The following is a 15,012-nucleotide window of genomic DNA, read 5'->3' on the forward strand; positions in this document are numbered from 1 at the left end:
TCGAGGGTTTGCCCAGGGGGGATGCAGCGTGAGGAGTGGGTCCTTCTCTGTGTCATTGCACCGCAGATCTCAGTGATGTGCAGGAGCCGATCGAAGAGCAAGAGGCAACACAGGAGGTGCTCCTGCCAGGCCCTTGAGTGGACATCCCAGACAATGCAGGATGAGCCAGAACCTTCCCCAGGGCCAGAGGAGTATCCACCATATTTCTGCAGTGTCTCCAGCAGGAGGTCTGAGACTGAAGGGTGAGAGAGCAACGCTGGTATTTTGAGTTGGAAGTCAAAAATGTGACAGCAAACATTTCCACAAAGGGAAATAAGCTTTAATCGGGGTGTTGATCAATCATCAAATACATTTTTCAGCTTACATTTATGATTTTGGTTTAATTCTTAGTGGGTGGGTGGGTGTCTTCATCTAAACTAGGACACCTTTCAGCAGTAAAAAATTTCTCTCAACTCAAAATATCCATGTTGCTCTTTCATCCTTCAGTCCCAGACCATTATCTGCTTTCTGGATAAACAAAAGCAGCCAATGTTTAATTAAATATCATTAAAGAAAGAAACTTACTTACAAAACTGAATTCCAAAGCATGGCCCACAGAAATTGACATGACTTTTAGAAAGTTTAATTTATGTGCCAGTGCCGTCAGTTAAAAAAAGTATTGCCCAAATAGCCAAAAAATTATATTTCAAATGACTGGAGTGGGAGCTTGGATGATGTGCTTTGGTAATTCATCAATGTTTCTGCTATATTAAAAAAAAAATCAAATTATTAAGTGTATCCTAAATCAGTCAGTCACTTCAAGGTACACGACTATCACAATTATTGAAAAAGGCCTTGATCCTGAAAACATTTATGTCTGTGAATTTTTAGACAAGTGAATAGTCTTTGTAGGACTGACCTCTTACTTTACGTTGTTCACACATATGAACTCGTATGCACGATCAGAGACTAAGGCAGAAATACACATTTACAAGCTATCAACATTTTACCTAAAATGTCTCTTAAAAACGGATTCAAAGTCATTACCAGCTGTTTCTTATTTAAAGCTTAATATCCGTGTAATATTATAGACAGTTTTACGCAGAAGCATCTGAAGTTTTTCATCCTTTTTGCCTTTGTTTTAAAAAAAAAAAAAATTAAAAAAATGGCCTAAAAAGCCATCTTAAGACCAAGGAAATCATCCATACTGATATCAGCCCCTTAGAATTAGAAACACTCCAACTATGACAAATCACAGTGATAGCATGAATAAAACATCACAGGTTTTATTGTGTAATATATTTTATAAGGTCAAAAGTTACATCTAATCAGCAATGGCAGCCTTGGATTCTAATGGATTCATAATTATTCTACATCCAAGAAGCAAAATATTACATATGCTCAAAAATTTAAGAGTTAAATATATATATATTTCAAACAATATCTGTTTTTTTCAGACATACATATTTGAACAAACAGGCAGCTTTCAAGAGACCATGCTCTTAAAAAAGCGATGCTTTTGTTTGCATTTCCAGATTAATACGCATTCCGATAAAAGCATGAAATGTTACCAGTGAGCTGTGCGGCTCTCTAGACCTACCACAAATATATTATCTGGAAAGAGCTGGGTACTGAATGCAAACAGTCTGCTGCCTTCCCTCTACTTATCACTCTGCTCTTTCAATATTTTTTCCTTTGACTTTGCCCCCGTATCTTAGCAAGTGACATATTCCCTACTGAAAACTACATTTATGACAAGTTTTAATACTTGAAATGAAAACTTGTGTCCATTCTGCACAGAAAGTACCTGGAAAGTGTGTTTTCATGCAAAATCCTTTCTTTCTGTTTTCCCAATACACACATGTTCTTTTTTTATATCACAGAGATTTTAAAATTGTCCCATGCAATTTAAATAAGATTTCCAAAAACAGTAACCTTTTTGCAGGGAAAAATCAGAGTATTTCCAGTTGACAAAGTAATTTGTGAGGGGCATGCAGAGCACCTGAAAAAACAGACTGCAATGAAAACCATTTTAACTATAGCAACAGCACTCACTGCATAATGCTAAAAGGAAAATTATGCAATTAGGTCTCTTATCAGACTTAGGAAAATTCAGATTATGCCATTTGGAGGAATGAAAAAGAAAAATCATTGTTCTCCCCATCTCCCTTGGGCTCTACCTAGGGGAGGGGAGTGATGACCAGACAGCGAAAACTAAGAAGAATGTGTCCCACCTTACGCCTATTCTGCCAATCTGTCACAGTTGTTCTTCTAGCTCCATAGGTTTACATGATTTTTTTTCCCTAATTTTTTTCTTTTTTTTTTTTTTTTTTCTTAATGCTGACAAGTAATACAAGACAGATTCTTGCCTTCTTAGGATCTTGCAATCTAGTTTAGACATAGCACGTCAAGTGGTGATGAAAGAAGGTTAGGGTGGGTTTGAAAAGATGAGGATTCCAACAGTAAACGATGCAGAGACATCAGTTTGGTAATGTACACATGTTTTGCATGATTCATTGGACCAAAATGGCCAAAGGAACTTAAAAAGCTGTCAAAGGCATCTTTACCTCTGACCTACCTAGTCATCCATCTGCTTCCTCATACTGTCAATCAAAACCCTCCCATCCTTATCACTATTCTATTACACACATTTTCCACAACCATTTTTCCTCCAGCTCTTAAAAAATATCTTAGCAAACATTTCAATCAGTCATTAAAAACCTTGTTAAAATATGCAATGTGTCATCAAATATGCATAGCGTACTCGTGCAAAATCTGTAGAGCGTAAATCACTGTATTACATTTGATATAGTATTAATGTGAAACATCATAGAAAGTATTACCAATAGGAACTTTGAATTACTTTCTACAGATTGAAGCTTGATTTTGTGTTATATTAAATAAAGGAAGGGCAATTTAATAGATTGCTTTACACAACAATTAAATTAAAACCCATTCAGCATGCCTAGAAAAATAATACAAACTACACATAAAATTCATGCAATTAATTGCTGTTTTAACAAATTCATGCACGGGGGTTTGCTTCAATTTAAATGCACTGTGTCAAAACCCGCGCATTCGCTCCTCAGTGAATGCAAACACTTTAACGGGTTGGTAAACGTATGTTTAGCAGATATACAGGTGCACCTCTAAAAATAATATTCTAAAAAATTATAATAGTAATAAAGTGACCTACCGACAGGAAATAGCCTGTTTAACTTCTGCAGCCCTTATCTCTTCCAGTCTCTTGCACAAATAGTTATGGAATTATCCTGTCGAAATAGTTACGGAATAACATCAACCACTCACGCACAGGAAAGAATTTTGTTCAGACCTGTCACACGTTACGTATTTATTCCAGACCCGCTGGATAACCCCCACTAAATAAAACCTGGCGGAACCTCCGTGAGGAGAGGTCTGCCCGGGGTGACTGCCCGGCGGGCAGCAGCCCCGGCCCCGCGGCGGCAGAGGGGAGGCGGGCGGGGCACTCCGCGGTGCCTCGGGCCGCTCCCTTTGCCCTCTCGGGGGGCAGCGCTGAGGGACTGGCAGCAGCGAGGGGAGAAGGGGGCGGCTTTTGCTGGCCGAGAGCGGGGAAGGATGGCCGGGAACGTGCCATGGGTTATTTAGGGCGCGGGAAGCCCCGGGGAGGGCGCTGGGGCAGCCCCTCACGGCGCCGCTGAGGGGGCAGCCGGGGCCCGCGGGAGGCGGAGAGGTGCGGGCCCTGCGCGGGGGGACGCGTCCGGCGCCCCGGCCCCCGCCGCTCGGGAAGAGGCGGCTGGAGAAAGGCGCGCACCGCCCGCGCTTCTCCGAGGGGCGGACCCGGAGGACACTGCCCCCGCGTCCCCTCTCCGGGTGGGGTCCCGGGACAGGGCCTTGGGCCCGACGGCACCGTGGGGCTGGCACCGCTCCCAGCGGCCGGCACAGGTCGGCGGCCGCGCGGCCCCACGGGAGGCGCTGGGCCCCCAGGGCCCCGCACTTCGACGGGGGTGGAGGGGACGGAACTTCATTGGGGTGCTCAGGTGCCCCCCGTCAACACCGCGGCAGGACAGAATACCTCTGACGGCTCCACACCGCGGAATCAAGAGTAAACCCGGCCTGTTACCCCGCAGCCCGTGCGGACTCGGTCCACGCAGGTGCCGGGCCGGCGCCTGTCCTAAAGCCCACAGGTGGTTGTCTCTAAAGGGGACAGAGTCCCGGGAAGGTCGCAGAGGGAGAGGTGGTGCTGCAGGAGTGGGGCTCCGCTCCCGCACACAGGGCGAGCTGCTCCCCCGAAAGGACGCCCGCCTTGGGGGCACTGAGGGGCTCCGCCAGCGCAGCCCCCGCCCTGGGAAAGCAGGGGAGGCTGCGGGCGGGCAGCGTTGCGTCCCTCGCCTCTGCTCCGCCAGCGATGGCACCCCCCGCCCCGCGCCAGGCACCTCTCCCGCCTGCAGAGTGCTGTCAGGGTTTTTAAGCGTCAAACACTGGGATAATTATAAACCTCTCAAAACCGACGGGGTTTCATCTCCCTCTTTCACCGACTGCAAACCTCCACGCTCGGCCACGCGGTGTAAGCACGGTCCCCTACGCTCTTCCACCCCCCCCAAAAAAGGACAAACGCGGGGTAAGCGGACCAGCTCCGTCAGGGAGAGCAGCGGCGGGACTCCCGCTCCAGAGCCTCGCTGCGGGCCGAGAGCGGGCGAGCCCGCCAGCCTCTTTCCCTTGGGCCCACCCGATCCCTTGCAAATCGGCGAAGTGCTTTTTCCAACACGACGTTAACGTTTTGCCAGGTTTATTTTACTTGTTATACACAGACGATACAAACGGGCAAAAACCGAAACATTTCTCAATGGAGCATGTACTGGTATAAATTATTCAGTTCCACAGACGTAACAGAACAAATATAAAAATCACAACATTCGATTTACAGAAGAGTCAAAAATATACACACGTTTATGACCCTGAATTTCTATTAGGAAATTTCCCCGTCGAGTGTAATCTAGACTGAGTATTTAGCCTGATGCATATTTCAGTTCGTAATTGGTTTTCTTTCTTCCATATAAAAATGCGTTAATTTTATAGATTTGCTACTCAAAATTCGAAGACTTATTATTCTGCTTCGCCGGGGTGGGGGGGAGTCCTGGAGGGATAATTACTTCTCCTTCAACAGTATAATAAGAGGTTTACAAGAAAGAATTATCACTCTTACTTTCGATGTGTATTTGATTCCCCAGGAAGTCAGATCTCGGTTAGCTACTTTATGAAAAAGTCAATTCCAAAACTAAATGCAGTAAAATATACAACTCACAACTCATCTTCACTGGACTACACTATGGTTACCAACAATTCAGTCGTCTATATCTTTTTTTCTTTTTTTTTTTTTTCTTTTTTAGATTATTCATTACAAAGATTTACAGCAATATAAAGAAAGAGGGGGGAACTGCAAAGAAATTTGAAAATAGTTTGTTAGCATATTTGGCACCTGCAGGGACCAGTAATGGATTTGGCACTTGGGGGCAGGGGAAGGGGGATTCCACAAAAATAATAATATTGCTGATCTCGAGTTATTCCTTTCAAAGAAAAATAAGAGGCAGTTAATTTTGGTTCCAGAAGGCGTTGTGCTCCTTTAATCGACTTGCCTATGAGACGTATTTCTGTTCTTTTGAAGGGAAAACTGAGCTATTCCTTAGCTGTGTTAGCCCAGGGCACCACGTAATTATTTCATGCGAGGATTTGGAGAGAAAGTGAGAAACCCATTACCCGCTGCTACAGCTATGGACCACTGACATTTCCAGAGGCATTTAGGAAGTGTTTACCTGGGGAGGGGCACGAGGAAGAGGGAGCAAAGAGCGGGAAATGGGGTAAAGAAATTTAAACAGAATCTAAGTTTTGTGACTTAACAATGAAAACAAAACAAAAAAAATCCAAACAAATAATAAATAAACTGAACCAAATAAAAGCAATCTGTTACAATAAAATAAATACTATGTACAGGCATTTCACAGGCTGTTTTCCCCACTATTACTGTTTCCCCTAGAATCCATCCGTGGTAAAAGGAAGGAAGCGCTGTACGGTTTGAGAGTCTAAGCATCCTACTGATCAGTGGGTTTCGGTGCGGCAGTGCCCCCCGCGCCCCCGGGGCGCCGCCGGACCGGGTCGGGCCGGGCGGGGAGCGGGGCGGGGAGGCGGCGGCGGCCGCGGCCGCGGCTCAGCCTGCCTGCCTGCCTCTCTGCCGGGCCGGGCCTGGCCGGGGCACGGATGGGGCAGCTAGGGGCGGGGGTCAGTGCGCTAACGCGGAGGAGTTATTGTGCAAAAGGACGGCGGGCCGGCGGCCGCGCCTAGCTGTGCGAGTAGAAGCCGTAATAGCCGATGTCCTTGGCGCAGGTCTTTTCGCAGTCCCGCTGGGTAAGCACCTCGCTCTTGAGGGGCGAGGAGCTCTCGGACACCGGGGTGTCCGAGGGGGAGATCCGCCTCCTTTTGGCCTGCTCGTAAATCCCAGAATCGGAGGAGTCGATGGATTTAATGGACGACGGTGTCTCGATCCAGCTGGAGTCGGACAAATCTTTGGGCTTGGAGTCCTCGGCGCCCGGCAAGGGGGACCGCTCGGGGGCCAGGCTCTCCGCCTCCTCCCCCAGGTAGGGGTTGCCGGCGGCCATGCGCGCCGCCGCCGCGCTGTTGGGCCAGCAGGAGAGCACGGAGCCCGATTTGCTGCAGTACTGCGGGGGGCTGCGGGCCCCCCAGCCCGAGGGGTCGGCGTAGTAGCCCAGCGGCCGCCCAGCGCAGCCGGCCGCCTGCAGCGGCAGCGCCTTGACGCCTGCGGCCGCGTAGGACAGCAGCGTGGCCGCGTTGCCGGCGAAGTCGGTGGCCGTGTCATAGGCGGAGGCGGCGAAGTCGAGGCGGTTGTTGGCGGGAGCGACGAACCAGCGCTGCGGCGAGGGGGCCCCCGGGTCCTCGGCTTGCTGTGGGGAGAGCAGCCCGTTGGTGTGGGGCACGCTGCGGTCGGCGCCGGGCCCCGGGCCGGCTCCTGCCCCGGGGTGGAAGCGGGACTTGGCGTAGTTACTCACGAACTGGTCCTGGAGGAAGGAGCCGGCCATGGCGTAGCGGGCCCCGGGCACGATCTGCGAGCGGGGCGAGTCGTTGGGGGAAGGCGTCAGCCGGTCCATGTCGCAGCCCGTGTAGATCCTGCCCAAGAGAAGGGGAGAGAGCTGGGTGTCCGCCGCAGCCCTGCGCCCTCCTCGGCGCGGCACCCGGCCGAACGCGGCCCTCGGGGGACGAACGGGACAGCGCCGTCCCAGCGCACTCCGGCCCGGCCCGGGAGCCTGCGCTCCTCTCCGGGCTCGGCCTCCCGCATCAGCAGAGCCGAGGGCCTTTAACGGGGAAGAGGAAAGATGGGGGCAAGCATGGAGAACAAACGTTTCAGAACGGGTTGGGCATTCCTTGACGGGGCTGAGGTCCCCCTCTCCGGTCCGAACCCACAACCCAAAGGCGTGGAATCCCACGCGGTGACACGCTGACCGATCCCACCACATGCGCAACAGGCATCCCGGTCATTTGCCGAGAACAGCGTGAGTGGCAGACTACGGAATTCTATCGGCTGTTTAACACTTATTATTGGGAGTCACAGACGAACCATCAACATTTTACTGAGTTTAAATTAAGCTAATCTTTAAACACCTACTGTAGGAAATGTAAAGCCAGACACTTCCAGTGTTCCCTGCTTGGCCTATATATAATTCTCCCATGCTGGGCTGCAATTTGTGATTATAAAAACTTTAATGGATGAATAACTACTATCTGTATTTAATTCAGGCTAAAACTGTGCTTTAATTAACCCTCCACGCCTCCTGGAATTTCTTATCCAAAATAAACTTGGCCCTTAAACAAATTCAACGTGCTAGACAACATTGAATCTTCCCCCTCCCCCCGTCTCCTTTCAAGTGACGCCCTATAAAGTTTTTTTCCTAACAAAAAGAGGAAAGCACTTTTGGCTGAGGCCGAAGGCCACGCAGCCTTTCCCAAGGCCGCACATACTCTCGCAGAGCTCCCAGAGAGCGGGCAGGCTCGGCTGCCGCCCTCCGTGGCACCAGGGACCGCCGCTGCCCTCCCGGTGGCAGACCTGCTCCCCGCCACAGCCTCGGCGACCCCCGCGAGAGAGCGACCGCACCACAAGCTGCTCCCTGGGAAGAGCTGGAGTTCGGCCCCTTGCCCCTGTCGAGCTAGTTCAGCTCTCGGCGTCGTTCCCACCCTAGCCCTGAAAGCCTGCTGCTGGTGGCTGCTGGACCGCGGTCCAGCGGGGAGGCTGAAGTAGGCGCTTGAGATACGCACGGGATGAGTGAGGCGCTCGAGGCCAACTGAGGCCGCTCCCCGCCACAGTTTAGAGAGGAAAAAGGTTTTCTTCCTCAAAGCCCGTCCCACAGACCAGAGCTTGCAGCGGGATAGGCGACATCCCTGATGTCTGCTCCTCCGGGTGTTTGGGCAACCCTGAGGCCACCACCTCCCGCTGCCCCAAGCTGGGGCAGGGAGATGCCGGGCGGGTCGTACCCCCGGCCAGGGGAAGCCTGCCTGCAGGGCCTGCAGGACGGGACACCCTCATTTTTGTCCCGAGGGCCGCGAGCGGCAGCGGCTGGGGCCGAGTGCTGATGCCAGCCCGGAGTCGCAGTCGAAGGGGCACCCGCCGCCTGTGGCGCGGGCGTCAAGGCCGGAGGGGTCAGACCGCTGAGAATGCCTCGGAGGAGGACGGGCAGGGACAGAACAGGGACAAACCGCGATTAAAACTTCATAGGCTTTAGCTCCACCCAGAAGGGAGAACGGGGGAAAAAAAATTCAACCCCGGCGAAGAATAGAACGAGACGAAGACATTTCCCTCCGGATCCCGGCTCTGCGGACCTTGGAATGATGCAGACCCGGCGGGTTGCCCAGGACTGAGCCCCTGTTGCCCGGGTGCTTCTTTCGGAGCCCTTACGCGCAAGTGAAACGGAAGCTTGGAAAGAGGCGCCAAGATACGTGCCGGGAAAAACCAACAACAAAACCGCAGCAAGTGCCAAAGCGAGATGCGGACTCGGTGCGGGCACCGCTGCCCCAGAGGCGGAAAGCGGCCTCGGGGTTGCGCAGGGCCTCGCCACAGGGACAGCCCCCGTGCGGGAGCGGGCGTGTGCTTCCCTCCCGGAGGGCTCTGGAAAAGGCTGACATTACACATCTCGGTGTGAAATGAGCCAGCCCTCATCCTAAATCTCCCCACTTTGACATGTGTGTGCAGCCGGCAGAAGGGTAGTAAAAATCCGGTTTACTTACGTGTCATAATTGTCTCGGAATCCTTTTGCGAAAGGGTTGTGATCTATTTTCAGCTGTGTGATCTAGGGAAAGAGAGGAGCAGAGCACACGTTGTGAATGCCTGAAAAATATACCCCACTGCAGCCAACACGTTTTTAAAGGATCAAGCTTTACTCTAGGCAATCATACTGGCTTTAAACCGTGAAAAAATAAGCTCTGGTATGCTTATTGACATCACAGTCTAATTTTAAGATTTACGTTGTTGTAAAAATACCAAAAACATCAATATTTAACCCCATATTTTGAGACGTGTTCAGCATTCCTAGCGCATGGGTATGAATATACTGAAATCCAGAAATTAAGGAAAACGTACCGCAGTACGGTAACTAGGAGTTTGCATTTGCATCGAGCAAAATAATTAAAGCGAGAATGTGGACTGAACATATGTCATTTGAAAAGGGGGCACCAGTCTGTAGCAAAGCCAGACCACTCCGAAACGCATCCAGCCATTAACGAGCTTTTAATTTGAGGAAGTTGCTCCGTCACCCCTGGCGCAATCAATGAGGATGTTAATTGATCTTTGCAGACTTAAAGCTTAAGCTAACAGCTTAACAGCTAACTAAGCTGTTTCCGACTGGGAGATAAACGCCGCGGGCCATCGCCCAGCCCCGGGCAGAGGAACAGCATCGCGCCCGTCCTGGCGGGGAGGGCGATGCCGCTGCGGTCGCTCGGAGGGGGCTCCTGAGGCGAAGGCGGCCCGAGCGGCTGCGGCCGCCCTCGGGATGGCCAGGGAGGAGGGATGGCACAAAGTGGGGAACAGGGAGCCCCATCTCCCGGCGCAGGAGACCCGGGGGAGGGTGGGCAGCAGCCGGGCCGTCCCTGGTGAGCTGCCTTGCGGGGAGCGAGGGGACCGCGAGGGGAATAAACCAGGGAGCTCTTTACATCGGTGTTTTGGTAGGCGGTGACGGCAATGAACTGCGTCTCGGGAAACGTGAATGTCTGCACTCTGCCCGGCTGGTTGGTGTCCTCCGTCCCGTCTTCGTTCACCTCCACGACATGCAAGCGAGGTTGGTACTTGTGAAGGGACTGCAAAACCACCATCTGTCGGGCACGGCAAAAGGAGGGAGGAGGACGCGGGGAGAAAAGAAGAAATTAGAGCGAGAAGAACGAGGAGAGAGATGCCCGCTGGCCGCCGCCTCCCCGGGACGGTTGCGGACTTCCCCGGCCGCACCGGACAGCGGTGTCAGCTTGGGCAACGCGCTCAGGGCCGACGAGGCCCATGGCGAAATAAATGGGAGGACTTTCTCATCACCACCCCCCTTTTATTTTCACCTAACGACAGGATCTAAAACAAAAAAAAAAAATACACGTCCTTTTGGAAACGGTAGGATTTTAACTGAAGAAGTAAAAATAATTCTGGCAGCGTTTGCGTTCCCCCACTGACCTGCCCGTTGTTGTTTGATGCTCCTTTATTGTTTGTAAGTTTTAGTTTCCCAAAGGAGATTTCCTGACGCATCCAGTGGGCTCCCGTGTTGGGGGAGTCGGGATGCATATACACCCGGTTTCCTAAGCAAAACAACAAAAAACACAACCACATCACAGTTCTCGCCTGTACCCCGGTTCTGCCACTACATTCGCACACGAGGGTGAGGGACCCCGTTAAGTGGCCAATATTTTACTGCCAAAACTCCTTTCATTTTAAACGAAAAGGATTAAAACAGCTTTTTCCGAACACCTTTTACTTTATCCTCCACCCTCCTTTTTTTTTTTTTTTTTTAATAAAAACATCGTTGGCCCATTTGCGTTTAAGAAGTCGCCAGAGACAGTCCGCAAAAGCATTAATTAATCATTGTCACCTACATATGTGTCGGGAAAAGTGTTAATTGGAGGAACTTGCCTTGTACATTGGTGTCCGCCTTGCCGCAAGGAACCCATTTGCCTCCCTGAAATCTCCAGTGATTGGGATCCGCCAAAATTACATCCACAAAAATATTGTAGTGAGCCGTAGGGTCGAGACCAGAAATATTAAAGCTTAGGAAAGGGAACATGCGCCTATATATATAAAAAAAGAAAAAAGAAAAAGAAAAAAATAAAAAAAATAAAAAAAATAAAAAAAAGAAAAAAGAAAAGGGGAGAAAAAAAGAAAAAGAAAGGGAAGAAGGAAAGCAAGCCACCGGCAGCGGCAGGCATACGCGGAGCAACCAGCCGTTGTGCTTTATCCTCACGTCTCCCGATAGCGACCGGGAAATAAAAATCAAAAGAAACCCCCTCCCCGGAGCGCCGAGCTTTCCGCGGGAAAGGGATGAGGGCAGCGGGCGCGGGAACTTGCGGGGAAGCAGAGAGGGCTGCCCCGGCGGGGACCGGATCCGGCGGGGACCGACTCCGGGGGGACCCGCACCGGAGCTCCCGGCGACCAGGGCAGGGGCAGCGGTGACGGGGGGACGGCTCCGCCGGAGCGGCGGAGGCTTCGGGCGGCTCCCCCGGCGAAGTCCGCGGCTCAGCCCCGACACCCAGAAAGGTCCGCGCGGTGGCTTACCTTCCCTGCTTCGTGATGATCATCTCCGTCTGGTGCCGGTGAAATTTCAGCCAGAGTGGCCTGTTGCACAGGTAGACCTGAGCCTTGCCGGGAACCAGCCCCGGCTGGGTGGAGGAGAACTGGTAGAAAGGTGCCCCTTGATAGGAATGGCCATACTGCTGGGGGTACGGGTAGCCCGCCGTGGGGTAGCCTTGAGGAGAAGAGTTGGACAGGAGGCTGTTATAAGCTCCGTTGGTGATCACAGGATGATGAGCCATGTAGCGGCTGGGGCTGGCGATGGAGAAGGCTGGGTGTGCAGGTCCATGCTGGCTGGGATAAGGGAACATGGTACTAGGAGCAGAGGCAGCAGACTGGGGCTGGCTGGACTGAGAGAGCAGATAGCGATCTGCAGCAGATCCATCGAAACTGTGACGAAGCTCAGAGACCCCGTCCAAGACGGGAGAGAGTTTATTTCTCTGGACGTCCCCTGGTGTGTCCTTGGAGTCAGGAAAATTGTCTGTATCTGACTGATTCGTCATCCCCCTGGTAATTTTTTTCAAAGGTGAACTTCTCTCCAGGTTGTCAGTGGTCGAGATAATGGGATGATCATGCAAGGCAAGCTCAGATCCGCCTGCATGTGGGTAACTGCTGCTCACATTGAGAAATTTCTTGGAGAGCATGATAGAGGGAGAAAGACAATGCTCCAGCTGCATAGCTCTAGCACCACAGTAATAACCCTTCAGTCCCTGGATCTGAAAGGGCTTCCTAGTATCAGAAGCTAGACATCCTGGGACCCACACTAGGCAGAAAGCACTTCATCTACCAAATGCTTCCAAACGTTTGATTTACTTTTTTTTTTTTTTTTTTTTTTTTTTTTTTTTTTTTTTCCTCCCTTCCCAGGGAGAAGAGATTGGCCAATTGACACTATGCAGCAATCAGGAAAGACTCACTTTTGATCTTGCTGCTTGTGGAGAGGATGAAACGGCTTCTGCCATTGGTTAACCGCTGACAGTAATTTAATTAGATAGACATTAATTAGGATAATCACCTGGCTCCTGGTCGCGACGATCATGGCAAATTGAAGGAGATGATTTTATTGTGAGATAGAAGGAAGGGAAAGGGGGAAGGGAAGAGTATGTTTGCTGTGAGAGCTCATTATTATGTGACCTTTCTAGCTTTTTTTAATTTTTTTTTTTGACTACGGCTGGAAAATAAATCCGAACCCTGCGATTCCCCAAATACTGCGTGCGTGTACCCCACCTTTGTGCATCAGGGAGGAGAGCGGGTCCTGGGCGCTTTGGGGAGCGATTGCGAGGGGAGCGCGGGGCTGGGCGGCCGCTGCCCTCAGCTCACCCCCGCGGTTTGTCCCCAGCGGGGCGCAGTCCCTCTCCCCCAGCTCTTCTGAGCGATCCCCGGCGCATCGCCCCCACCCTTCCCACCCGTGCCTGTTTCGCGGGGGAAAATCCACCCTCCGTCCCCGCTGACAGCGGCCGCGTATCATCTCTTTTAACTTCTGAAATAATCATAAGCCCCGCAGCCGAAGTGCCCTAATGTATTTGCCGCGATGTTTACGGGTTCTTTAGTAAGTAAATATTTTATCTGGGCGCCGTAATGCCGAAGATTACCAGCAAAACAGCGTGGAAGGCGTCCACCTCCCCATCCGTCTCCGGATTTCTTTCCTGTCGGTGCCTGCTTTCCCTCAGTGACTCAGTCCCGCGGGCAGCTCTCGGGAGGGGCAGATTTTTGGTAGCACCCTTGTCAGGGGCCGCGGCCCGCCCCGGCCGCGGGGTCGATCGGAGCTGAGAAACCCAAACCACGATGATGCTGCGGCAGGAGCCGCCGGCACCCCCTGCCCGGGGGGGTCTCCGCAGGAGCCGCGGGCCGGGCTGCGCTCGCAGGCGGGCGGGGGCTGCGGGGACTCCCAGTGACCGGAGGGACCGGCCGGCGGGCCCCGCGCTGTGCCCGGCCGAGCCTCGGGCTATTCAAAGCGGGACCCTCCAGGGCGCGAAGATGCGCCTGAAGGGCTCAGGGGGCCCTCTCGCCACCCCGCCTTTGCCAAACACCAGTCTTAATTTCTCTTCCTAGGGAAGCCTGCCTGAGAGTTTAAAAGCACGGGGCTTGTTTTACGGTTTTTTGTGCGTTTGGGGTTTGGTGGGTTTGGGATTTTTTTACCAGGCAGAAGCTCTCCTGTTCCATTTTTCTTAGTGTTGTTCCCTTAGTGGTTTGGACTTCAGGTATTTTACAGACTGCATCTCTTCCCAGGTGACATCAGCAGCCGGCTTCAAATTTCACTGACAGATAACGCAGTCTGAGCCACCACATAAAAAACCAAACCACCGCATAACTGCCTGAAGCCAGACCGAAACTTTGCAAACTCAAATCCGGAGAAGAACCGGGATGACTTGTCAGAATGTGTATTTCAATGCTCTCAAATCCCGTGGCCATTTATTTTTCTGTTGCTTAACCGTGAGCTACTTTGGTTATTTGGTATTTCATAGATGCCAACATATACACACTCTCTGCAAGGAAATTATTCTAATAAGACAATTTATGAAAAAAAAGCAAGCAGTTCACTGTTCTCCTCGAGTGGTTCAGCGCTTGCAACTTTCCATACACCACCTTCTTTCAGTGTTAAGAAAACAGTTTCATTATTATCAGTTCTAACTAATGTTTCCAACACTTATTTCACCAGTGCTCACCCTTCCCTTTCTGTGTTTGCAACAACAGAACGGTAATGGACTTATATAGGCAGGAGATGGACCGAAATGCAGATAAACCCTTGGAAATGCTGTCCTGAATTACAGAGCTACAGCCATATAGATGCGGAGCTGCAATGAATTCAGTGGTATACTGCCAATCACATGGAAGTGCTAATATATGCCAAAAATCTTCAGTGCACAACTCCTAAACTGGTATAATAGGGGGGCTATGCAATGGCAGGTGGTGTTACAGAATCGTCATAGAATGGAGTGAGGTTTGCTAATACAATATGCCCGTCCTTCGTGCTGACAGGTGACAAGGGGTCATGCTGCTAATGAAGGTCTGCTCCGTTGCGGCTGGAGGCTCAGAAGGTGGCCGCTTGAAAATCTCTTTCTTCCTTCAACATCGTATATGGGCTGCTTCTTTTCAGGTTACGGCACACACACAATTCTTCCAAATCCACTCTGTAGCTCCTAAAGCACTGGACAAAAATAAGGAAGGATGCCCCAAAAACCTGCCTTTTTTATTATTCATGTAACATCTTGGTAAATGGAAAATTGTGTCTCCAAGTT

General features: G+C 51.1%; 1 protein-coding gene across 2 annotated transcripts; it reads right to left on the reverse strand.

Annotated features, from left to right (window-relative positions):
* Positions 1-4,730: 4,730 nt before the first annotated feature.
* On the reverse strand, positions 4,731-12,588 carry TBR1 (T-box brain transcription factor 1). Of its 2 annotated transcripts, XM_015634517.3 has the most exons (7): positions 11,762-12,588; positions 11,123-11,277; positions 10,670-10,791; positions 10,168-10,326; positions 9,247-9,308; positions 7,020-7,137; positions 4,731-6,914 (listed from the first exon to the last, which is right to left on the reverse strand). In XM_015634517.3, exons 1-7 carry the CDS (start codon positions 12,451-12,453, stop codon positions 6,294-6,296), a joined length of 1,929 nt encoding a protein of 642 aa, XP_015490003.1. In that variant the 5' UTR covers positions 12,454-12,588; the 3' UTR covers positions 4,731-6,293. The 2 variants fall into 2 exon arrangements, with proteins under 2 accessions (XP_015490003.1, XP_015490001.1); XM_015634515.3 differs by having other exon boundaries at positions 4,731-7,137.
* Positions 12,589-15,012: the final 2,424 nt, after the last annotated feature.

The sequence above is a fragment of the Parus major genome, chromosome 7, assembly GCF_001522545.3.
Source record: "Parus major isolate Abel chromosome 7, Parus_major1.1, whole genome shotgun sequence".
NCBI lineage: Eukaryota > Metazoa > Chordata > Aves > Passeriformes > Paridae > Parus > Parus major.

Coding starts and splice junctions, on each gene's coding strand:
- TBR1 (XM_015634515.3), bottom strand. CDS start 12,453: ATGCAGCTGGAGCATTGTCTTTCTCCCTCTATCATGCTCTCCAAGAAA. Junction 10,327..10,669: donor CATCAAACAACAACGGGCAG/GTCAGTGGGGGA, acceptor CGTGCCCGACAG/ATGGTGGTTTTGCAGTCCCT. Junction 9,309..10,167: donor CCGCCTACCAAAACACCGAT/GTAAAGAGCTCC, acceptor CTCTTTCCCTAG/ATCACACAGCTGAAAATAGA.